General features: G+C 42.6%; 1 protein-coding gene across 2 annotated transcripts in view; it reads left to right on the top strand.

The window, feature by feature from the left end:
* LOC117342261 (S-formylglutathione hydrolase-like) overlaps positions 1–26,321 on the top strand; it is a 61,126-nt gene that overhangs the window by 16,925 nt on the left and 17,880 nt on the right. For both annotated transcript variants that reach the window (XM_033904349.1, XM_033904350.1), the window contains exons 7-9: positions 25,145–25,298; positions 25,624–25,689; positions 26,098–26,199. In XM_033904349.1, coding sequence (XP_033760240.1) covers positions 25,145–25,298; positions 25,624–25,689; positions 26,098–26,199 — 322 coding nt within the window. The remainder of the gene's footprint in view (positions 1–25,144; positions 25,299–25,623; positions 25,690–26,097; positions 26,200–26,321) is intronic.

Below are 26,321 nucleotides of genomic sequence, written 5' to 3'. Positions count from 1 at the left end.
ATCACATTGTGACTACTCTGACCTCTCTGTTATAAACACTACAAATCACATTGTGACTACACTGACCTCTCTGTTATAAACACTACAAATCACATTGTGACTACACTGACCTCTCTGTTATAAACACTACAAATCACATTGTGACTACACTGACCTCTCTGTTATAAACACTACAAATCACATTGTGACTACACTGACCTCTCTGTTATAAACACTACACTACAAATCACATTGTGACTACACTGACCTCTCTGTTATAAACACTACAAATCACATTGTGACTACACTGACCTCTCTGTTATAAACACTACAAATCACATTGTGACTACACTGACCTCTCTGTTATAAACACTACAAATCACATTGTGACTACACTGACCTCTCTGTTATAACACTACACTACAAATCACATTGTGACTACACTGACCTCTCTGTTATAAACACTACACTACAAATCACATTGTGACTACACTGACCTCTCTGTTATAAACACTACACTACAAATCACATTGTGACTACACTGACCTCTCTGTTATAAACACTACACTACAAATCACATTGTGACTACACTGACCTCTCTGTTATAAACACACTACAAATCACATTGTGACTACACTGACCTCTCTGTTATAAACACTACAAATCACATTGTGACTACACTGACCTCTCTGTTATAAACACTACAAATCACATTGTGACTACACTGACCTCTCTGTTATAAACACTACAAATCACATTGTGACTACACTGACCTCTCTGTTATAAACATCACTACAAATCACATTGTGACTACACTGACCTCTCTGTTATAAACACTACAAATCACATTGTGACTACACTGACCTCTCTGTTATAAACACTACAAATCACATTGTGACTACACTGACCTCTCTGTTATAAACACTACACTACAAATCACATTGTGACTACACTGACCTCTCTGTTATAAACACTACAAATCACATTGTGACTACACTGACCTCTCTGTTATAAACACTACAAATCACATTGTGACTACACTGACCTCTCTGTTATAAACACTACAAATCACATTGTGACTACACTGACCTCTCTGTTATAAACACTACAAATCACATTGTGACTACACTGACCTCTCTGTTATAAACACTACAAATCACATTGTGACTACACTGACCTCTCTGTTATAAACACTACACTACAAATCACATTGTGACTACACTGACCTCTCTGTTATAAACACTACACTACAAATCACATTGTGACTACACTGACCTCTCTGTTATAAACACTACAAATCACATTGTGACTACACTGACCTCTCTGTTATAAACACTACAAATCACATTGTGACTACACTGACCTCTCTGTTATAAACACTACAAATCACATTGTGACTACACTGACCTCTCTGTTATAAACACTACAAATCACATTGTGACTACACTGACCTCTCTGTTATAAACACTACACTACAAATCACATTGTGACTACACTGACCTCTCTGTTATAAACACTACAAATCACATTGTGACTACACTGACCTCTCTGTTATAAACACTACAAATCACATTGTGACTACACTGACCTCTCTGTTATAAACACTACAAATCACATTGTGACTACACTGACCTCTCTGTTATAAACACTACAAATCACATTGTGACTACACTGACCTCTCTGTTATAAACACTACAAATCACATTGTGACTACACTGACCTCTCTGTTATAAACACTACAAATCACATTGTGACTACACTGACCTCTCTGTTATAAACACTACAAATCACATTGTGACTACACTGACCTCTCTGTTATAAACACTACAAATCACATTGTGACTACACTGACCTCTCTGTTATAAACACTACAAATCACATTGTGACTACACTGACCTCTCTGTTATAAACACTACTACAAATCACATTGTGACTACACTGACCTCTCTGTTATAAACACTACACTACAAATCACATTGTGACTACACTGACCTCTCTGTTATAAACACTACAAATCACATTGTGACTACACTGACCTCTCTGTTATAAACACTACAAATCACATTGTGACTACACTGACCTCTCTGTTATAAACACTACAAATCACATTGTGACTACACTGACCTCTCTGTTATAAACACTACAAATCACATTGTGACTACACTGACCTCTCTGTTATAAACACTACAAATCACATTGTGACTACACTGACCTCTCTGTTATAAACACTACAAATCACATTGTGACTACACTGACCTCTCTGTTATAAACACTACAAATCACATTGTGACTACACTGACCTCTCTGTTATAAACACTACAAATCACATTGTGACTACACTGACCTCTCTGTTATAAACACTACAAATCACATTGTGACTACTCTGACCTCTCTGTTATAAACACTACAAATCACATTGTGACTACTCTGACCTCTCTGTTATAAACACTGAGCCCTACGACATACTGTCTTGATTCCTGAGAGTTTCATTCATTAATTTGTTGGTGGTTTTACAGTCGATCATGTTATGTGGGGACATCATAGTCTGCAATTCTTGACAGTGTCACAATCTTTGCTATGTGGGGCATCAACTAGTCTAGCTGTGTGGGGGTTGGGGGTGGGCACCATAGTCTATACTGAGTGACTGTAAACATTTATAATCACATGTATTATTTATTGGTGGTCAACTTTGACATTTCACTAACATACTGTATGTATCCACAATGTAATATTGCATTCAAAGGAAATATTACACAATTTTGTAACTACCAGCAGCTGCATGTTACACATGTATAGTCATGTATACTTGTTTACATTGCACCAAGATAAAGAACTGTATGTAAATTAATATCAGTACAAATTTGTATGTTAATTTTGTACAGGTATTTTGAAGATATTTTCTTTTGTACTTTAGGAATACATCCACAGAAATGTTGAAAACATTATGATATTAAAAATAAACCTAAAATTCTTACCTTAACAGTATGGGAGGACATGGAGCATTGATCTGCGCACTGAAGAATCCTGGCAAATACAAGTCTGTGAGTGCATTTGCTCCGATCTGTAACCCGATCAACTGTCCCTGGGGTCAGAAGGCGTTTCTCCGGCTACCTTGGCGACAACAAGGATGACTGGAAGGTAGATAACTCTGTTGTTTGGGAGTTTTACGGGGAAAACGATAATTTTTAAGTCACATGTCCATAGAATAGTGAGTGTTCAAAGTGTTGATGTATCAGTGAAACCTGCAACTGCTCTGTTCCAATCTGCTGATAATTATTATACTTTAAAATATCAACAGTTTACTTGTAGATTAATGATTTGTGAACCGCCTTAAGTCTCCATGTAAATAATGAGGAAGTGATCAATAGTATATTAAAATTGAAATAATCATTATTAACATTATGTTAGAAATTATTGTAGTACTGAAGGATATAAAAACTAAAAAGTTGCGTGCTAAAATGCTAATAATTAACATCAAAGTTGATATTATAAATTTCTGTGACAGGCTTACGATGCTACAGAATTGGTAAAACAATACAACGGTCCTCCACTTGATATCCATATCGATCAGGTTTGTATGTTTAGATGTTATAGGTTCCTTTAAAATTTTCAAAAGTTCCACATAAACATGAATATAGAAATTGTAATTAAATTACCAAATTTTAATTTTGTAAATGTGAAAATTTACGAGAGGGGTTTACGATAATTTCATGGAGTCCTTTTGATCGTCAAAATTTCTCCCACATGTATTATCACTTGGATATCAATTTGCATAATCTTGAACTACAAATGGATTGATCAATCGCGAAAATTACCCCAGACGTATTGTTTACATATTGAAATCAGGAAATTAACCCCCTGTGAAAAGAACTAAATTTACAGTATCACAAGGCTATTCAGTAAAAAAGTATCATGTTTCTTTATCATGTTGTAAGAACAGAAATTGACACTTGTTGTTCAATGTATTGATTTTTTAGGGAAAGGCTGACAACTTCCTGCCAGCGGGACAGCTGCTCCCCGACAACTTTGTTGCTGCATGTGCTGAGGCAAAGATGCCTGTTGTTCTCAGGATGCAAGAGGTTTGTAGATAGCCCTACTGTCAGGAGGTTTGTAGATAGCCCTACTGTCAGGAGGTTTGTAGATAGCCCTACTGTCAGGAGGTCTGTAGATACACTACAGCTTACGTGGACTTTGCGGTTTCCACGCGTCCGTCACGGACGTGGGCAGCGCGGACCCCACTCGCCCACCGGATATGGCATTCCGCGACGGTCCGTCATATATCGTGGACATCAGCTGACTGATACGGTATCCACTCGGCATCACGGTATGTGACGATCCGCGATTAGTGGTGGGCATAGTTCAACTCGAGACACCGTGTTCCACGACGATCCACGATACGTGGTGGACATGCATTTCATTTTAAAGCCCGTGGTCCATGTCGATCCGCGATATACAGTGGGTACAAGTTGTTTGCTGTTCATTTATGATCTACACGAGTTTATCCTTCGTCTTTCGGTAGCGGTAGTGGTATCGGTATCGTTTATCAGAATTATGCATGGTTTCATGTTGGGGCGTGGTAGATAAGGCCTTTATGATTCGGATGAAATTGAAGAACAGTTCAAGTTTTATTTAAAGCTTTAGACCCTTGTCCATCAATAGCGTTATTATGGCCATATTATAAACATTAAAAAAACAATCGCAATATATTAAGCGCCGTTAATATTTAATGTAACTAACATAAGCTGTTTCATCCATCCAGCATTCTCTCATTGACGTATTCACGTTTTTAAAAATATTCATTTATTTTAAAAATATTGCCTTAACCACATTAAAGGGGGAAAAAATAAAAATACCACTGCGCCCTAAAACCGCTTTTCCAAATCCCTCAAATATCAAACGTCGGCTTTTGAAACCCCTTATTTCCCGGGTTATTTTTTTAAAATCGGTTTATGTTATAAACCCTTCCGCCATTTTAAAAAATGGGGAAAATATCGAATGTTGTAAACAACGATTTTTAGACTTTTTCTAAATTGTACCCCCAAAAAGCTTTTAAATATTTGCCATGGGGGGGTTCTTGTATACATGTTTTCTTTAAATTTTGGAAATCAAAACCGGAAAACACAAAAGGTTTAAACATTACTTTATTGAAAAATAAAAAGCGAAGGGGTTCAGAATGTAAAAACTTAAAACGGGAACTATACGGCCCTTTCTGCAATATAATTTAAAAATGTCCATTTTTATATCCTTCCCAATGTACCGATTTTGAAAACCCCTTTTAAATTTCCCTTTAATTTTCATGTTATTGAGTGCTTGCATTCGGCCCCAATTATGTTTTTTTTTGGTTTCTATCACCCACGGTAAATTTCAATATTTGTATTAAATCAATTTTTAAAAGTAAAAATTACTCTTGAATGCAAAAATTTTTAAATTGCGGGTTTTGAAATAAACGGGCACCTTAACCCTGTTTTCTCCGGCCTCGTCACACGCAATGATTCATTTAGCTGTCGTAAATCAAACGGGGTATCTGACGAAACCCCGTATTTTCTTTGGGTTAGTGAGAAGGGTTTGCAAACACTAAAGTTTGTTACACTCCAGGATCTTTTACTCTTCATCAAAACTGTAAAAAGGCCCGCCCCTTTAAATTTCCTTTGGGTTTGGGTGAAAATGATCGACAAGTCCCGTACGTGCACAGTTTTGTCTTTCATTTTTAATAGAAAAACGAAAAAACCCGGGGTTAAATATTTGAAAACATTATCAAAAACGTAATCGATCCCTACCTTCAAAACTATTAAATCTCCGGTTTCAAATGCCTAATGGGGAAAATTTTCCGCCCAGGTGACCTCATTTTTCCCCAGCCCAATTTAAAGGCATTGCATTATTTCTTTTAAAAAAAGTTTAGTCTAGAAAATGTAATATTTTGGGCCCCCGATGTTGAAACGATTTGTGTATTTTGTGATACGGCCCGGGCCATCCACCCCCCCAAAAAGGGTTTTTTTGGGGTTTACTTTCCATTTGTTGGAGAGCCGAGCAAAATTTTATTGGAATAAAAAATTCTAAATGCCCCTTCCGATATCGGAGGGGAAATGGGGTTGATCTGTGGAAAAAACCCAAAAAAAAGTGGGGGTCCTAGGCCCTGGTCATGAAAATTTTAATGAATATCACAGAAAACACCGAACAATACATCCGACCCCTTTTTAAAAACCCCAGTGGCCAACCCCCCAAAAAAGGCCCGGGAACCGGAAACCGCTTTCACAGGGGCGGGGTTAAGATAAAGCCCGGTAAAAACCACATTTTAAATTTAACAGGTGTTTCTCCTAACATTTTTAAATTTTACCTGGGGGGGCATTTTTTTTTGATAATTATAAATAAAAAAGGACCCCCAAATTTCCCAAAAAGGGCCCTTAACTTTGGAAAAATTTTTAAATTTCATTTTTTCCCCTTTGGGGCTTTTCACCCAAAACCCTGATTTTACAACAATCCCCAAAGACATTTTACATAGCAATACAATCGGGATACCCCCATTTTAAAAGGGGGAATCAACCGCTTTTTAAAGGAATAAAAAAACAAAAAAAACCCCGGGGCCCTACAATTAATCCGAAAAAACGAAAATTTAAAATGTAAATTTTGGGGTAAAATTTTCCCTTAAAAAGGGGGGCCTTATAAAACATTTTAATTAAAAAAGGGTTCTGTTTTAAACGGCTGAAATAAACTGAAAAATCTTACAAATTTTCTTTTAAAGGCCCCGCTATAGCATAGGGCCATTTAAATAATGTTTTATTTAAGGGACGATATAAAAAACTGTAACTTCTTACAAATTTTTCTTTAACGGGGCCTTAAAAACATGTCACAATTTATTATTTTCTTTTTTAAAAAAACGGGCCGTATATAACAACTTTTCCCTTCAATTTTTCCCTTTCAAAAGGGGCCCGTAAGACATAAACACTTAATAATTTTTTTTACGGGCCCATAATGAAAAGTAACTTCTTACAAATTTTTCTATTAAGGGGGCCATAAAACCATGTCACAATTTTTTTTTATTTTTTTTCTTTTTTAAAAACACCCTGTAAAAAAACCTGAAAAAATTTGAGCAATTTTCAAATTATGGGGGGGCCGTATCAATTTTAACATCTCCTAAAATTTTCTAATAAAAGGGGGCCCCGTAAACAACTTGTAACATTTAAACCTAATTTTCTATTTAAGGGGGCCGGAATAACAGGGGCCCCCTAATAATTCTTTTTTTAAGGGGCCGTATATCATGTGAGGGGGGGAGTAACCTCTTAAAAATTTTTATTATATCGGGCATTTACAGAATGTAACTTTTGAAAAATTGTTTTTTCCCATAACGGCCGTAACAACGGGAAAAACTCTCACAAATTTTCATTAAAAGGGGCCCTATAAAACGGCCCACAATTAATATTTTTCTTTTTTTAAGGCCCTTTTATAACGGTAACTTCTTATTTTACAAACCCACCTTACGACCACCTCAAAATTACCCCCAACCCCCGCATTAGGGGCACTTTTTTTTCGGGTCTCGATTTTTTTCCTTTATCTCTTGGTTTTGGTCGCTTCACTAAAAACCCCCACTTTGCTTTTCCGGGAATTACAAACCACCTTGGGCACCCCCAACGTTTAATAAACGCTTTTACCCCCCCAATTACAGGGTTTTTGGGGTCGTGCCCAAAAAATTCCCCTGGTTGTTTGAACCGTGAAAAAGCTTCGGTTGCGTGTCAAAACGGGCCCTTTCCCCCTGGGGAAATCCGTAATTATCGATCTTTTTTTACTCAGTTTTCAAAGGTGATTAGAAGGCTAAAATCCTTTAAAACTTCGAAACTGACCGGAAGGTAAAAAACCCCCACCCGTTCATTTTGGGAACAACCCCACATGTGGGGGGTTTTTGGGTTTTTTATCCTTTGTTTACCGTTAGGGTGATCCCCCTTTCCTTGGGGGCGCGGTGACGGTAAAAATCCCAGTGATAATTATCATCTTGCCTTAAAATTTGTAATAACTGTACATTTGTTTATTAATTTGGTATTCAAAAATTGTTTTTTGGGGGGCTGTTGGTCTTTTTTAAGCCCCCGATTACTAAAAGCGAGAAAAATAACATAGTAACGTTGATTTTTTTCTGGTCAACGCAATTTTTTTTTCAGCGTCCGATTTTTTGTTCAAAGGGCCGAATAGGTCGAAATTGGGTTTTTATTAAATTTAAAAAAAAAACCCATGTTTAGTTTCAAATATTTTCGCTAAAAATTATCTATTCTTTCTAATTTCATTTCTTTTTTCGCCCCATGGGGGCCACATCCGTAAACGAAACCCCGATTATCACTAAAAAAAAAAATTTTAACTGATTCAATGAAAGGAAAATGGTCGTACCAAACGACAATTTGGCTTCACATTTTGGGGTCGGAAAAAACACGGTCAAGCATTTTGAAAAAAAGACAAAAATTTTTTAGAAGTTATGAAAAAAAAAAAGGGAAATTATAGAAAAAACAATTTTCTTTTCTTTTTTTTTTAAAAGTTAGACAAATTGCATGTTTTTAAAGCCAAAATCTATAAAAAGTTGCCCCCTGATTCACCCAATTAACTTATAACTAAAATTGGCCCCCACCCCCGGCATTTTGGCCCGGACCCAGTGTTTCTTAATTGATTTTTCCATGTAATTTTTTCTTTTTAAGGGCCATAAAACATGTCCCCTCTAAACGGAATGTTTTTTTTAAAACGGGCCATAAAACATGAAACTTTTTATATTAAAATTTCTTTTTTTCTGCTTAAAGGGTCTTTTTATAACAGGCAAATTTTTCTTTGAAACTTCTTCTAATTTTCTACTATACTGGTGAAAAGGGCCCCCCGTATACAACATTTTCCCTTTTGAATAATGTTCTTTTTTCCAAGGGGCCCTTTTATAACATGTACTTACTTTTTTTTCCTTTTTAAGGGGCCCATACAACATATATAACGGGCCCGGGAACTTAAAAATAAACCCTGCCATACCTTTTAAATTCGGGGACAGGGGTTTTCGTTGCTACCAAAAACAAATTTCGATTACCCCCCTTCAAAATAATAATTTTTTAAAAAGGGAATTCTACATAAAAAAATGTTTAAAATTAAATTTTAAACATCGTGGGTATGGTTTTTTCAAATTTTAGGCAAATTTTTTGTTTGTGATACGAAGGTTTATGTTTTAAAAAAACTAAAGGGAAATTTTATTGTAAATAATTGTAAAATTTAAAAGGAATCCCTACATAAAAAAAAATTTTTTAACAAACCCCAACCCTAAATAACGTAAAAACCTGTAAAACCCTATATTGGGAACATTTTTACTTTCACAAACCCCATACTGTCAACTAAACCAGCATTTTGGGGGCCGGTTTTGGGGGATTTAGAACCCCCGACAAAACCGATACCTTGGTGTTTGTGACGGGCGGGGAACGACCTTGTCGCCGTAATTTCCATCTATTATTGTTAAATGGTATCAAACCCCACTCACAGCCGGGGTACACTTTTTTTGCCCTATAAAATTTTTTAATCATTAATTTAAATAAACCCAAAAAAATATCAGTGATATTTCCCAGGGTTAAAAGGGTTTTTATGGGAAATTTTAATAAATGGTCGGGATTTTTGGATTTTTTTTTTGGGCCATTTTTCAATCATTTAAAACAAAAAATTCTACTTGTTTTCTATGCTTCTTCTCCCAAATTTTTTAAAAAAGGTAGGAAAAATTTTTAAAATAAGGAATGAAAAGATAAATTTCCCAAAGTTCGTTTTAAAATAGAGGTAAACCCTTAAATTTCCCGGAAAAATACAGAAAAGAAAAACCGGGAAATTTTTTGGAGAACTTTGGAAACACAGGTAAAATCCGGTAAGGTATGGGGTGAAGACTAAAATTACTGCCCACAAAAATACCTGCCCTAACTTTTTTGAAAGGAAGTGGGAAAAAGGAGACCCCCCCCCCCCCCCCCCCCCCCCCCCCCCCCCCCCCCGGAAATCCAGACGTTTTTTTCCCTTCCCCCTTTTTGGGCCCAGTCACCCGGGGCACAGTTACAGCTCGGCTCTTTTTAAACACCCAAGCCCTTCAAGAAACCCGTTGCGAGGGGTCTACCCCCGGGGCATTTACCTTTTAAACTCATTTTTTTTGAAACCGGTATTTTTTTCCATACAGCGAAAAATTAAAGGGATTATAGACGGCCCCCTTGCTTTTTTTTTTCAAACTTAAACAGTTTGAAAACCATGAAATCAAAAAATTTTTTATTCCGTATTACGTGAGAACCCAAAAACCCAAACAACTAATGACGAAACCCCCAAAAAAATGATTATTAGGGATCAGATCATAATATATACAAAAATATCTGTAATAAGTTCACCTTATAAAATTTAGATACTTTGGTTTATATTTTTTAACTAAAAGGTGTTTCACAAAAGGGGGGTTTTCGTAAAGAGACGCATTAAAAAAATTTTAAATCATTTAAAAACAGTATCAACTGATATAAGCAAAAATCTTTTACTTTGCTTTTTAACTTCTGAACCCTAAAAAAACTTTAATAAATGGTGAAACACCCAAATTCCCTAAAGATTTTACAAAGTTTTAACTGAGTTTTATTGTTTTATTTAAAAATTTAAACATTATTATTTTATATACGGCCCTTTACAAAAGAAAATAAATGAGATTTAAAAATTTTTTTAGGCCCTGTTTAATAGAGCATTTTCAAATATTACATTTTATATAGGGGGCCCTTTACTAAAAAAAATTTAAATGAGATGTTACATTTTGGGATACGGCCCGTTATAAAAAGGCATTTTAAAAATCCCTACATGTTATAAAACGGCCCTTTCCTAAAAAAATTAATGAGATGTTACATGTTGTATAGGGCCCTTTAAAAAAGACTTTATTAAAATATTACATGTTATATACGGGCCCGTTACAAAGAAATTAATGAGATTTAAAATGTTTTAGGGCCCTTTAATGGGGCCATTATTAAAAATTTTTCCCATTTTATAGGGCCCCCTTTTAAAAAAAAAAGGGAATGAGAGGTTTCCCATTTGTATCCCGGCCCGTTATAATAAGCATTTAAATTGAATTTTTTCTTTTAAATTAGGGCCCTTACTAAAGAAATTTAATTAGATGTTCTTTTTGGTATAGGGTCCTTATAAAGAAGCATTATTAAAATTTAAATTTTTTTATACCCCCGTTACTAAAAAAAAATTAATGAATGTTCATTTTAATACGGCCCCCCGTTATAATAGGCATTTTTTAAAAAATTAAAAATTTTATTACGGCCCTTTATTTAAAAAAAAAAAATTTTAATGAAAATTTTACATGTTTTATAAAGGGCCCGATATAATAAAAGTTTTTAAAGTTTTACATTTTATACGCCCCGGGAAACAAAAAATTAATGAGATTTTACATGTTTTACGGTCCGTTATAATAGAGCATTTTTTAAAATTTACATGTTAAAATAAGGGCCCCCTTTTCAAAAAAAATTAAAAGATTTTTACATGTTGTATAGGGCCCCTTTAAAATAAAGCATTTTCCCCAAATATTACATGTTAAAATGGGCCCCCGTTACTAAAAGAAAATTAATGAGAGGGGTTACTTTTGGTATCCCCCCCCGTTAAAAATAGAGCTTTATAAAATATTACATTACCAGGAAACGGAAGGGAAGTAACTTTTAAATTAATGGGGGAGGACATCCTCCCCTTGGGCCCGTGATTAGAAAACGCGGAAAATTTGACATAATTTAAAAAAACATAAGCACCCGCTATCAACTTTCCACGACGGATCGCGCGGGTTTCCGTGGCCCATAACGGAAACCCCGGCGGCCACGATATCCTTGGACCCCGAGGGGGCCCCGCGCTTTTGCGTGGACCCCACGATATCGGCCCGATCCATCACGAATTCGGAATCACGGCCCTTTTGGGGCCCACGCCAGTCCACTTTTGGAAATTGCTTGGGACAGCCCAAACCGTGGGCGCGTGGAAACCGCAAAGCCCCCGAAAGGGGCTGTTTTTGCCCAAAACCGTCAAAATTTCTTTTAATAGCCTCTTTTCGGGAGGTCTTGGATACCCTCCCTGTTCCGGAGGTCTTAGAAAACCCCTACTGTCAGGGGTTTGTAGATAAAAAACTACTTTCATGATTTGTAGAAAGTACTATTTCCCCCCCGGGGGAAGTTTTGTAGTAGTACTACGGCGGTGGTCTGTAGTTTAGCCCTACTGCCCGGAGGTTTGTAGAAAAAACCCCAACTGTCGGGGCTTTTAGATAGCCCACTTCAGGTTTCTGTAAATCCCTACTGTCGGGGGTTTTTAAAAAGCCCAAACTGCCCCTGGTTTGTAGATGTACTACGGTCAGGGGGTTTGTAATAGTACTACTTTCGGAGGTCTGTAGAAAAAGCCCTACTGCCCAAGGGGGCCCCTGTAGTACTCTATGTCCGGGGGGTCTGTAGATACCCCCTACTTTCAGGAGGTTTTTAGATATCAACTGCAGGGGGGTTTTGGGAGATATAAAACTGGTCAGGTGTCGTAAATAGCCCTACTGTCAGGGGCCCTTTTAATACCCTACTGTCAGGGGTCTTAGAAAAGCCCAATTTTGTCAGGGGTTTTTTGTAGATGAAATTACTGTCAGGGGGTTTCTGTAGTAGCCCTACTTTTCGGGGGGGTCTTAAAATAGCCCACGGGTTCAGGAAGATTGTAATAGCCTACTGTGGGGAATCTTAGATACCCTCCCTGGGGAGTCTGTAATGCCCTACTGTCGGGGTCTGAATAGCCCTACGTCGGGGGTCTTTGGGAACCCCTATTTTCAGGGGTTTTTGTAATGTCGGACGGGTCAAAAATTTTTGTAGTACCCCTACTGCCCAGGGGTCTGTAGAAAACCCTACTGTCGGAGGCCCTGTAATAGCCCAAACGTCAGGGGGTTTGTAATGTACTATTTGTCAGAGGCTGAAATTGGGCCTATTTCCCTAGGTCTTTAATACCCCACGGCCGGATGTTCTGAAAAATACCCCTTTCCGGGTCGGGATGTTTGTAATACCCCTACTTTTCCAGGAGGTCTTAGATACGTTACTTTCAGGAATTTTAGTACCCCCTATTTCAAGGTTTGTAGAAAAGCCCTACGGGTCGGGGGGTCTGTGATTGTCCTCGTAAAGAGGTCGTAGAAACCCTACTGCCCGGGGGCCCGGGAGATAGCCCTACGGCCCGGGGGGGTCGTAGATATTCCTCCCTGACAGGGGGTCAGAAATTTGCCCTACTTTCAGAATTCTTTTAGATGCCCTCCCGGCAGGGGGGTCGTAGATAGCCCTACTGTGGGAATTCGTAGATGGCCCACTGGGGGGGATATTTGGGAGATAGCCCTCCCTGTGGGGTGTCTATAGATAGCCCTACTGTCAGGAGGTCTGTAGATACCCAAACCGTCAGTGGGCCCTGTAATAGCCCAAAGTCAGGGGGTCTGAAAGCCCACGGGTAAAGGAGGCGTAGATAGCCCTATTTTCCCATAGGTTTGTAGATAGTACTACGGGTCAGGGGGTTTTTTATTGGTATTTATTTGTCAGGGGAGGTTGTAATACCCTACGGGTGGGGATTTTTGTAATAGTACTACTTTCCCAGGATGGGGGGAATAGCCCAAACGGGCCCGGGGGTTTGTAGATATCAAACTGTCGGGAAATGTTTTTAGATAGCCCTATTTTAAATTTGGGGTTTGGGAATGTACTACGGTCAGGGGGTCTTAGATAGCCCAAACGTCGGGGGTCTGTAGATACCCCTACGGGTCAGGAAATCTTTAGATATCCTACTGTCGGAGATCTTAAAAAGCCCTACGGGCCCGGGGGTTCTTTATTACCCTTGTGGGAGGTCTTTTAATAGCCCAAAACTGTCAGGGGTCTGTAAAACCCCACGGTCAAAGGTTTGAAATAAGTACTACTGGCCCAGGGGGTTTTGAGATAGTATTTACGGGCCCGGGGGTCTTAATAGCCCTACTGCAGAGGTCTTTTAATAGCCCAAACTGCAGGGGGCCCTGTGATACCCTACTTCTAAGGGTTTGTGGGATATACAAAACTGTCGGAGGTTGTAATGTACTACGTCGGATGTCTGTAGATCCCCTATTTGAAATTTGGGGTTTTGGGTAATGTACACTGCCCGGGGGCCCGTAGAAAACCCCTTTACTTGGGGGGTTTTTAATAGCCCTACGTCGGGAATCTTGAGATTTTCCCCTACTGTCGGGAGTCTGTAATCCCCCACGCCCGGGAGGTCTGTAATAGCCCTACGGCCCGGGAGGTCTGTAGATCCCTCCTGTCGGGGGGGTCTGTAAAGCCCTATTTGTCAGGAGGTTTGTAATAGTCCCTACTTTTCGGGTTTTTTTGTAGATAGCCCTCCGTCAGGGTCTTTAGATACCCTACTGTCAGGGGGGTCTGAAAGATACCCTACTGTCAGGGGGTTTGGGTAATAGTACTACGGGCAGGGGGTCGTAGATGCCCTACTGTCAGGAGGCCCGAAAACCCCACGGTCATTTTTCTGTAGATAGCCCACTGTCAGAGCCCTGTAGATACCCTACTGCCCAGGAGGTTTAAAAAGCTTTAACTGTAGAGTTTGTAGATACCCTACTGTCAGGGGGTCTGTAGATAGCCCTACTTTGGGGAGGTTCGTAGATTTTTTCCTACAGTCAAGGGGTTTCCGGTAGATACCCACTTTTCAGGGGGTCTGTGATACCCACGGCGGGGGGGGCTGAAAATACCTCCCTGAAAAGAGGTCAGTAGATCCCACGTCAAAGGGTTTTTAGATAGCCCTATTTGGTCGGGGAGGTCTGTAGATACCCCTACTGGGGGGATTTTTTTGTATAGCCCTACGGGCGGAAAACTTGAAAGATACCCACTGTCGGATGTTAAGATAGCCCTACTGCCGGATTTCTGTAAATACCCCAACCGCAGGAGGTCTGTAATAGCCCTACTGTCAGGGGGTTCTTAGATCCCAACTGCCCGGGGGTTTGTAGATAGTACTACTGTTGGGGTTTGTGTTAGTATACTGCCCAGGTGGTTTGTAATACCCCTACGGGCGGAGGTTTGGTAGAAGTACACGGGTCGGGGGTTTTGGTAGTAGTACTACTGTCGGTGGTCGTAGATACCCTAGGGCCCGGAGGTCTTAGATCCCTACGGGCCCGGAGGTCTGTAGTTTCCCCCTACTGCCCCTGATTTTTGTAGATAGTACTACTGCGGGGGGTTTTGTAGTTTAGTACTACTGTGATGTCGGGTTAGAAGCCCTCCCCTGAAATGGGTTTGTAATAGTACTACTGTCAGGGGGTTTCGGGTAGTACCCTACTTTGGGGAGGTCTGTAGATAGCCCCCTACTGTCGGGAACCCGTAAAATAGTCCACTGTGGGGAGACTGTAATACCCTACTGTCGGGGGGCTGTAATAGCCCAAACTGTGGGGAGGCCCTGTAGTAGCCCTACTTTCAAGGTTTGTAATAGTACTACGGGCCCAAGGGGGGTTTGAAATAAGCCCTACGGGTCGGGAAAGGTTCTGTAGATACCCTACGTCAAAAGGTCTTTAATAGCCCTCGTCAGGGGGTTTTTGAGATATCCAACTGTCAGGGGGTCGAAATAGCCCTACTGTCAAGGTCGGGTAATCCCCCACTGTCAAAATGTTTTGAGATACCCTACGGTCGGGAGGTCGGTAATAGCCCTCTTTGGGGAGGTCTTTAGATACCCTACTGTCGGGGGGCCCTGTAGATAGCCCCCTGTGGGAGGTCGTAGATAGCCCTCTTTGGGGAGGTCTGAGATAGCCCTATTTGTCGGGAAGGTTTGTAAAATATAACTGTCAGGGGGTTTGTAATACCCTACTGTCGGGGGTTTTCTGAGATACCCTACGTCAGGAGGTCGGGAGATGGGCCCTACTGCCCGGGGGTTTTGTAGATAGTCTACTGCAGGAGGTCTTTGATAGCCCTACTGCCCGGAGGCCCTGTAGATCCCCCCCCTGTCGGATTTTCGGTAGAAGCCCTCCTGTCGGGAAATGCCCTGTAGATAGCCCTATTTGCCGAGGTCTGTAGATAGCTTTTCTGTAAAGGGGGTTTTAATACCCAAAACTGCCCGGGATTTCTGTAATAGCCCCCTGTCGGAGGCGGGAGATGGGCCTACATTCAAGAGGTCTGTGATACCCCTAGTCAGGAGGTCTGTGAAGCCCTCTGTCGGGAAGGTCTGTAGAAGCCTCTACCAGGGGGTCTGTGATAGCCCTACTGTCAGGGGGTTTTGTGTTTACCCTACTGTCAGGGGGGTTTGAAATAGCCTTACTGCCCGGAGGTCTGTAAAAGGCCCAAACTGTCGGAAATCTTGTAGATACCCCTACTGTCGGGTGCCCCTATAGAAAAAAGCCCTACGGGCCCGGGAGGTTTGTGATAGCCTTACTGTCAGGAGTCGGGAAAATACCCCAAACTTTTTCAGGTACTTGTAAAGCCCTACGGGTGGGGGAGGCCCGTAATAGCCCTCCCTGCCCCCAGGGGGGTTTTTTAAATGCCCCTCGGTCGGGAGGCCTGTAAAAACCTCTGCGATTTTTGGGTAGATATTACTAACTGAAAGGAGGCCCTGTAGTTACCCCCACTGCCCCAATGTCTTTGATACCCACTGCCCGGGGTTGGTCGGGAATGCCAACGGGCCAGGTTTGTAGATACCCTACTGTCGGAGGTCTGAAATTTTCCCTACGGTCAAAGGGGTCTCTAGATAGGGGCACTGTCAGGAGGCCCTGTAGATAGCCCTACTGTCAGGGGGTCTGTAGATACCCCTACTGTCGGAAATGTCTTTAGATACCCTGGGGGCAGGAGTCGTAGATACCCCCTACGTCGGGAAATTTTGTAAAGCCCTACTGTCAGGGGGGTCTGTAGATACCCTTTGTCGGGATTTTCCTTTAGATAGCCCCCGTCGGGTTTTTCGTAGATAGCCCTACGGGTGGGGAGGTCTGTAGATACCCTACTGCAGGAGGTCTGTAAAATACCCCCTCTGTCAGGATGTCTGTAAAACCCCCTACGTCGGGAAGGTTTTGTAGATAGCCCTACTTTCCCGGGAGGCCCTGTAAACCCTCCTGTAAAGGGGGGTCTTAGAAAACGTACTGTCGGATTTTGTAGAAGCCCTACGGGTCGGGGGGTCTTTTAGATACCCCCTATGTCAGGTTCTTAATACCCCTACTGTCAGGGGGGTTTTTTGGAATACCCTACTGTCAAGGGTCTCTAGATGAAACAAACGTCAGGGGTCTGAAAGATAGCCCTATTTTCCCGGGAGGTCTTAGCTACCCCCTACGCCCGGGGGTTTTTGTAGATAGTCCTCTGTCGTGGTTTTGTAGATAGCCCTCCTTGGGGGGTTTTTTTACTAGCCCACTGGCAGGGGTTTTGTAGATGCCCTACGTGGGGGTCTGAAGATAGCCCACGGCCGGAGGTTGTAGATACCCCTACTGTCGGGATACTTGTAAGGGGGCCCTACTGTCGGGATGTCTATATTCCCACTGTCAAGGTTTGTAGATACCCCTCTGCCCCGGGATGTCTTTTTGGATCCCCTACGCGGGGGTCTGTAGATATCCTACTGCCCGGGTTCTTTTAATAGCCCTCCCGCCCGGATTCTGTAGATAGCCCTACTGTGGGGAAATTTCTGTAATACCCTACTGTCAGGAGGCCCGGGTAGATAGTCCTCTGTGGGGAAGGCCCGGTAGATAGCCCTATGCGGAGGTCTGCAAAAACCTACTGTCAGGGTCTGAAAGATGCCCACTGTAAGGAGGTCTGTAATGTCCACGGGGCAGGAGGCTTAATACCCCTACGTGGGGATGTCTTAGATACCCACTGCCCGGAGTCTTTTAAAGCCCACTGTCAGGAGGTCAGTAGATAACCCTACTGTCGGGAGGTTTTGAAAGTTTAGCCCTACTTTTGGGGAGGTCTGTAAACCCCCAACTGCCCGGAGGTCTGAGTTTATCCTACTGCCGGGAGGTCTGTAGAGGGCCCAAACGGGTCGGGAGGTCTTTTAATTTACCCCACTTTTCCGGGGAGTTTTAAACTAGCCCTACGGGTCAGAGGTTGTAGATAGCCCTACTGTCAGGGGGTTTTAGATAGCCCTACGGTGGGGAAGGTCTGTAGATGCCCCTACTTTCGGGATTCTGTAGATAGTCCTACTCCCAGAGGTTCTGTAAAATAGCCCTACTGGGGGGGAGGTCGGGAGTCCCCCACTTTTCTGGGGTCTTTAGATAGTACTAAGTGGGGAGGCCCTGTAGAAAAGCCCACTGTCGGGAGGTCTGTAATACCCCTACGTCAGAAGGTCCCCTAGATAGTACAAATTTTCCCCCGGGGTTTTTTGATATCCCTACTTCAGATGCCCTGTAGAAAGCCCTACTGTAAAGGGGGTTTTGTAATAGCCCTACTGTCGGGGGTTTTTTTAGATACCTTACTGTGGGGAGGTGTAGAAAAGCCCTACGTCGGGAGGTTTGTAGATACCCAACGTCGGGGGTTTTTTGTAAAATCCCCCACTTCAGGAGGTCGGGGTAAAAAAGGGCCCACGTCAGGGGTTTTTTGATAGCCCACGGGCAGGGGTCTGAAATTTAGCCCTACGGGTCGGGGGGGTCTGTAACCCCTACTGTCGGGATTCTGTAATACCCTACTGTGGGGGATGTCTGAAAAGAAAAGCCCTACTGTCAGGGAATTTTTTTTAAAGATAGTTACGGTCGGGATGTCCTGTAATAGCCCTACTGTCGGGGGGTTTAATAGCCCTACTGTCGGGGGTCTGTAGTTTGTACACGTCGGGAAAAGGCCCCTGGTAAAAAATATCCTACTGTCAGGGGGCCCGAGTTTGGGCCCCTACTGTCGGGAGGTCTGTAATATCCTACTTTCGGGAGGTCTTTTAATAGAAACAACTGCCGGGAGGGTGGTAATAGCGTTTTTTGTCGGATTTTGAAAGAACCCTATTTGTCGGGAGGTCGTGATTTCCCTCTGCCGGGAGGTCTGTAATACCCTCTTTCGGGGGGAGGGTTTTTAGAAAACCCCCACTGTGGGGGTTTTTTTAGAAAAACCCACTTAGGGGGTTTCGAAAGATAGCCCTACGGGCGGGATGTCGTAGTAGCCCTACTGCCCGGGAGGGCTTTAGAATTACTACTTGGGGTTTTCCCTTTAGATACCCTACTTTCGGGAATTTTCTGTAATCCCCCTACGGGCCGGGTTTTTCTGTAATAGTACAAACGGGCAGGAGGTCTCTAGTAGCTTTACGGGGCCCGGGATTTGTAGATACCCTCGGTCAGGGGGTTCTGAAATTTTACCCTCTGCCCCGGGGGGGTTTGTAGATACCCAAACTGTAAAAGGGTCTGAAAGAAAACCCTTTTGGGAGGGGGTTCTGAATGTCCTACTGTCAGGGGGTCGGGGAATGGGCCCTACTGTCAGGGGGTCTGTAGAACCCCTACTGTCGGGATGTCGTAGAAAACCCCCGATTTGGGGGGATTTCTGTAATGTCTCTGGCATAGGCGTAAAAGTCCTACTGCCAGGGGGTCTTAGATAGCCCTACTTTTCGGAGGTCGGTAGATGGGCCCTACTGTGGGGATTCGTAGATAGTATACTGCCCGGGGGCCCCTTTTAATAGCTTTTACTTTTCGGGGGGGCCGGGAATTTATCCCAAAACTGTCAAAAGGTCTTAGTTAGTCCTACTGTCAGGAGGTCTTAGTAGCCCTACGTGGGAGGTTTTTTAATACCCACTGTCAGGAGGTCGGTAGATGCCCAAACTTTCGGGATTTCTGTAAATCCCACGGTAAAGAGGTTTGGGGATAGCCCTATTTTGGTCTGGGTCTTTAGATACCCCCTCTGTGGGGAGGTCTGTAGATACCCAACTTTTCGGGGGTTTTGTAGATAGCCCGACTGTCAGGAGGCCCGAGATAGCCCCGACTTCGGGGGTTGTTAATGGGCCCTTCTGCCCAGGAGGTTGTAGTAGCCCAGGGGGCCCGGGAGGTCTGTAAAAAGCCTATTTCCCGGGAGGTCTTAAGCCCAACGGCGGGATTTTCTGTGGGAAAAGCCCTATTACGGCGGGGATGCCCTGTGATAGAAACTACGTGGGGGTTTCTGTAAATCCCCTTTACTTTGGGGGATTTCGGGTGGGAACCCCCCAGGGCCCGGGGGGTCTGTAATAGTACACTGTCAGGAGGTCTTTTAGAAAAGCCCTACGGTCAGGGGTCAGTAGTTTTGTCCTACTGCCCGGGGGGCCTTTAATACCCTACGGGCGGGGGTCTGAATATTACTACTGGGGGGTGTCTTAAAATTAGCTTTTACTGTGGGGATTTTTTAGATAGCCCTACGGGCAGGGGGCCCCTTTAAATATTCCTCTCCCAGGGGGTCGGAAAACCCTACTGTCAGGAGGCCCTGTAGATACCCCCACGGTCGGGAGGTTTTTAGAAAAACCCCCCACTTTCGGGAGGTCGGGTGATAGCCCACGTGGGGTTCCCTTTAATGCCCAAACTGTCAGGATTTCTTAGATGAAACTACTGTGGGGAATTTTCCGGGTAGATAGTACTACTGTCCGAGGTCTGTAGTGTCTACTGTCGGGGGTTTGTAGTTTAGTCCACTGTCGGAGCCCCGGTAAAATACCCTACGTGGGGAGGTTTTGTAGATAGCCCTACGCGGGAGGTTTTGTAATAGCCTTTTTTGGGGATGTCTGTAGATACCCTATTTTCCCAGGAGGTTTTTAGAACCCTATTGCAGGGGGTCCTGTAGATATCCTACTGTCAGGAGGCCCCTTTAGATACCCCTACGGCCCGGGAGCCCTTGAAGCCCACTGTCGGGGTTGTAGATAAAACCTACTTCGGGATGTCTTTGGGATACCCCTACTGAGGAGGTCTGTAATACCCTCCCTGCCCGGGATTTCTGTAATACCCCTACGGTCGGGGGTTTTGGGGATAGCCCTACTGTCAAAAATGTCGGTAATAGCCCACTGTCGGAGGGTCGTAGAAGCCCTCTTCGGGGGCCTGTAAATTCCAACTTTGGAAGGGGTCGTTAAAGACAAAACGGGTCATGGGGGTCTGTAAAAGCCCTGCTGTCGGGGGGCCCTGTAGAAAACCCCCTACGGTCAGGAGGTCTGTAATCCCCTACTGTAAAGAGGTTTGTAATACCCTACTTTGGGTATTTTGTAGATAGCCCTTCGGGCATAAGGTCTGTAGTTTACCCCTCTGTCAGGGGTTTTTAGTAGCCCAAACGTCAGGGGGTCTGTAGATAGCCCTACTGTCAGGAGGCCCGGTAGATAACCCTACTGTCGGGATTCTGTAAAAAGCCCTACTGTCGGAGGTCTGTAATACCCCACTGTAAAAGGGGTTTTTAATACCCACTCTCGGGGGTTTTTGAAAGATACCCTACTGCCCGGAGGTCTTAGATAGCCCACTGCCATGGTTTTGTGGGAATGGGCCCTACTGCCCGGGAGGCCCTGTATATAGCCACGGTCGGGGGGTCGGGGATAGTACTACGGCCCAGGCCCTGTATACCTTTCGTAGGGGGTTTTGTAGATGCCCTACTTTTGGGGTCTGTAATAGCATTACTGTCAAAAGGGTTCTTAAAAGGGCCCTACTGTCAGGGGTTTGTAGATACCCTACTGTCAGGAGTCTTTAAAGCCCACTTTCAGAGGTCTTTTAATTACCCTTACGCCCGGGGGCCTTAAGATAGCCCCACCTCATGAGGTTTGTAGTACCCCTACTGTCGGAGGTTTGTAGATACCCTAACTCTCGGGAGGCCCTGTAGATCCCTATTTGTCGGGGGTCTGTTTTATAGCCCTACGGTCACATACTTGTAGATACTCTACGGGTGAGAGGTCTGTAGTACCCTACTTTAGGAAGGTTTGAAATAACACGCGTCGGCGGTCTGTTGATAGTACAAATTGGGGAAAGAACCGAAAAAGGCCCAATTTTAATATTCAATTCTAAGGGGCCGACAATGACAGTTGTAGGCTATACGATCACAAAGTAGGGGGACGAAAAATACTCCTAATACGAGCTTTAAACCAAATTGGGTAGATTTCCGTGATTGTGGTCACCCCACGGCCAACATCCCCCCTTTTCGGGCGGGGGTGCCCAAAAACCAACTTCGTTTAGAGAAATCACTCGTCAGGGACTTCAAAAACACTCCTCCCCTTTTTAATAATGGAATGTCAGTAGCATCCCCCATCTGCTGCGGAATGGGCCCAATAAAGTAAAACCCCAAATACCATTGCCATCTTCGGGCCCCAAAGGGTTTCTGATTGGGCACACACACGAACCCTTGACGGATATAGTCGTTTTTCAAACCGTCGCGCCCTGGAATCCCGGCCCCCAAAAAAATCAAATCGCTTTTTGGGTTTCACTTTTTTTCCGCAGTAAAAAAAATTGGGCGGCACCCCAGTACAGAGCTACGGGTCGACTAGGGTCAGGGGCCTTTTTACCTATAACGAGACAAACTATTTTTGGGGAAAACATTCGCATTGTTTGATAAATCTTTTTTAGTCTTTAAATAAACCTGTCTTTTCAAAATGACCAAACCCCTCCATTTTTTGTTTGAAACATCTCAATGAGTAAATCGGTAACGCTCTTTTGAGGGGTTTCCAAAAATTTCATGTTTAAAAGAGTGGTAATTTTGAATCTCCGCTAAGGGCCAAACTGACCCTATACCCGGGCCAAGGGTTTCAGTAGGAACTAATCAAACCCGGGGCTGCAAAGAGACCATTGCTGAAAAATCCAAATAGGTATAAACCTCCCCTCTTAGGGGGGAAATCAACGGATTTAACCCAAACGCCCCCTTTATGTCAAAAACGTTGGGGGCAAACGGGAAAAGGCTCGCCGAACCTCGGATACGCCCCCACACCCGGGCCCTCCCCGGGCCCGGGAAAACATGTCCCCAACCCAAGGGTTAACGGGCCCAGGGGAACCATCCACCAATAACAATCCTTTTAAAGGTGAAGGTCCCCCGGGCAACATTCTCTACAGGATGTTTTCTCCCCGATTAAACCCCCTAGACTCCCTCTACGGCGCCCCCGGGATGGGGAAAAAGGAAACCACTGCAACTAGCCACCTGTGAGTTGCCACCAGTCTCAGTCTATAAAACACCTCCCGGACACCACCCCCTTTCAGAAAGGGGAAAACTCTGCTTTTCGTCCGTCCGAAAAACCATCAGCGATCCCTTCACTTTGGTAAACAACCTACGCAAACGACATTCAAATTCCAAAAGGGAAACCGACAATGACACACGGCCCCCCTCTGGATAGGGACACTACGAACCCCAGCCCCCACCCGCATACCGGGTTTAGAAGTGGGAGAAACCCCGCTTCTCCATCAACGAAAGGGGTGCGCCGCATAGAAACCGCCTTTGGATAAAAAAAACTGGGAAACTAAGGGCATCCCTTGCTCTTTGGGCCCATCATCATGATAAATAAGGGACTGCGACCAATTTTCTTTTTTCCTCCATCATTTAAAAGGGGAATGTTCCCCCCCAAAAGTTAAACCAAACATAGACAAACAACGACTTTTCACCGAAAGAAAAAGCCCCGGGTTTCAAAAGCCAAACCCAAGGGGACACCCATTTTTTTTCTCTGGCTCGGGCCGGTCGCCTTTTTACTGTACCAACAAACGTCGTTTTTTAACCGAAAAAAAGGTTCAGAAATGAAAAAATCAGGACACTGTAAAAGTCAAAATAAAATTTCTTGTCTTTTGCCGGGAGACCCATTCACACACGGATCAAGACAACTCTCAAAGCCACAACCCCCTTGCGAGACCAATCCAAAAACAAAAATCGTTAGAAGTTTTTTTCCCTTTCCAAACCCTTTTTCATCTTTATAACTTTTCCGGGCAGTTTCGCCTTTTTTTCATTTAAATCATCCCCAAAAACATTTTCCCCTAGCCACCCGGCAATGGAAAAAGGGCCCAAACCCCCAAAAAAACAAGATTTACTCAACCCCATAAAGCAGCACTTGGGAGTACATAAATAAAAAAAATCTTTTTCCCGATCGCCAAACTGGAAAACAGAAAATGCGTTTGGGTTTTTAAAAATATTCAAAAATGTTTTGGCACAAAATTGCCCCCAAATGCCCCCAAAATACTGCCCCAAAATAATCTGTAACCCCCTAAATTGCTAAGGGGGCCCGGGAAAGATTGAAATACAGGGTTTCGGTGTTTTAAACGCGTAAAACCCCCTTTCACCCTTTGCATTAGGGGGGCATAAACAGGGTGTTGATATCTAAAAAATTTGACCTTCACAAAACATAACAACAAATTTCCCCCCTTCTAAAAAGGGGGGGCTCCCTTTGGGGGGTTTCTTTATGACAGGACCCCTCCGGGGGCCTGTTTCAACAAAAACTTTTTTCAAAACATCGGGGTTTCTTGAGCCTTTTTCATTTCGGGAATCGGCCCCGCACAGTCCAAATTTTGCAAACAAAGGGTATTTGTTTGCGTCGGGTCGAGAACTGTCGGAATTGCGAAAAGGGGATGCCCGAGGAAATTTTTTTTTTTTAAATTTTAACCCAAAAGGGGTTTTTCCAACATTCGGGGCTCGGATTTTCTCGATTTCACCCACCCGGGGCTGGCGTATAAACTTTTTCCCGCATTCAATTTTCATTCGAGGGGGGAAAAACAATGTCAGCCCAACTTTCTGTTATAAACACTACAAATCACATTGTGACTATACACTGACCTCTCTGCTATAAACACTGAGCCCTCGACATACTGTCTTGATTCCTGAGAGTTTCATTCATTGTTGGTGGTTTTACAGCCGATCATGTTATGTGGGGACATCATAGTCTGTAATTCTTGACAGTGTCACAATCTATGCTATGTGGGGCCTCATATAGTCTAGCTGTGTGGGGGTGGGTGAGCACCATAGTCTATACTGAGTGACTGTAAACATTTATAATCACATGTATTATTTATTGGTGGTCAAACTTTGACATTTCACTAACACATACTGTATGTATCCACAATGTAATATTGCATTCAAAGGAAATACTACACAATTTTGTAACTACCAGCTGCATGTTACACATGTATAGTCATGTATACTTGTTCACATTGCACCAAGATAAAGAACTGTATGTAAATTAATATCAGTACAAATATGTATGTTAATTTTGTACAGGTATTTTGAAGGTATTTTCTTTTGTACTTTAGGAATACATCCACAGAAATGTTGAAAACATTATGATATTAAAAATAAACCCGAAATTCTTACCTTAACAGTATGGGAGGACACGGAGCATTGATCTGCGCACTGAAGAATCCTGGCAAATACAAGTCTGTGAGTGCATTTGCTCCGATCTGTAACCCGATGAACTGTCCCTGGGGTCAGAAGGCGTTCTCCGGCTACCTTGGCGAAAACAAGGATGATTGGAAGGTAGATAACTCTGTTATCTGGGAGTTTTACGTGGAAAATGATAATTTTTAAGTCACATGTCCATAGAATAGTGAGTGTTCAAAGTGTTGATGTATCAGTGAAACCTGCAACTGCTCTGTTCCAATCTGCTGATAATTATTATACTTTAAAATATCAACATTGTACTTGTAGATTAATGATTTGTGAACTGCCTTAAGTCTCCATGTAAATTATGAAGTGATAAATGGTATATTAAAACTGAAATAATCATTATTAACATTATGTTAGAAATTATTGTAGTACTGTAGGATATAAAAATAGTTGATATTATAAATTTCTGTGACAGGCTTATGATGCTACAGAATTGGTAAAACAATACAACGGTCCTCCACTTGAAATCCATATCGATCAGGTTTGTATGTTTAGATGTTACAGGTTCCTTTAAAATTTTCAAAAGTTCCACATAAACATGAATATAGAAATTGTAATTAAATTACCAAATTTTAATTTTGTAAATGTGAAAATTTACGAGAGAGGTTTACGTTAATTTCATGGAGTCCTTTTGATTGTCAAAATTTCTCCCACATGTATTATCACTTGGATATCAATTTGCATAATCTTGAACTACAAATGGATTGATCCATCGCGAAAATTACCCCAGAGGTATTGTTTACATATTGAAATCAGGAAATTAACCCCCTGTGAAAATAACTAAATTCATATCACAAGGGTATTCTGAATTATTAAAAATTATCATGTTTCTTTATCATGTTGTCAGAACAGAAATTGACACTTGTTGTTCAATGTATTGATATTGTAGGGAAAGGCTGACAACTTCCTGCCAGCGGGCCAGCTGCTCCCCGACAACTTTGTTGCTGCATGTGCTGAGGCAAAGATGCCTGTTGTTCTCAGGATGCAAGAGGTTTGTAGATAGCCCTACTGTCATGATGTCTGTAGATAGCCCTACTGTCAGGAGGTTTGTAGATAGTACTACTGTCGGGAGGTTTGTAGATAGCCCTACTGTCAGGAGGTCTCTAGATAACC

The sequence above is a fragment of the Pecten maximus genome, chromosome 14 (assembly GCF_902652985.1).
Source record: "Pecten maximus chromosome 14, xPecMax1.1, whole genome shotgun sequence".
NCBI classification, from domain to species: Eukaryota; Metazoa; Mollusca; class Bivalvia; order Pectinida; family Pectinidae; genus Pecten; species Pecten maximus.
The sequence above is the reverse complement of the archived record's forward strand: the minus strand, read 5'-3'. Positions and strand labels throughout refer to the sequence as shown.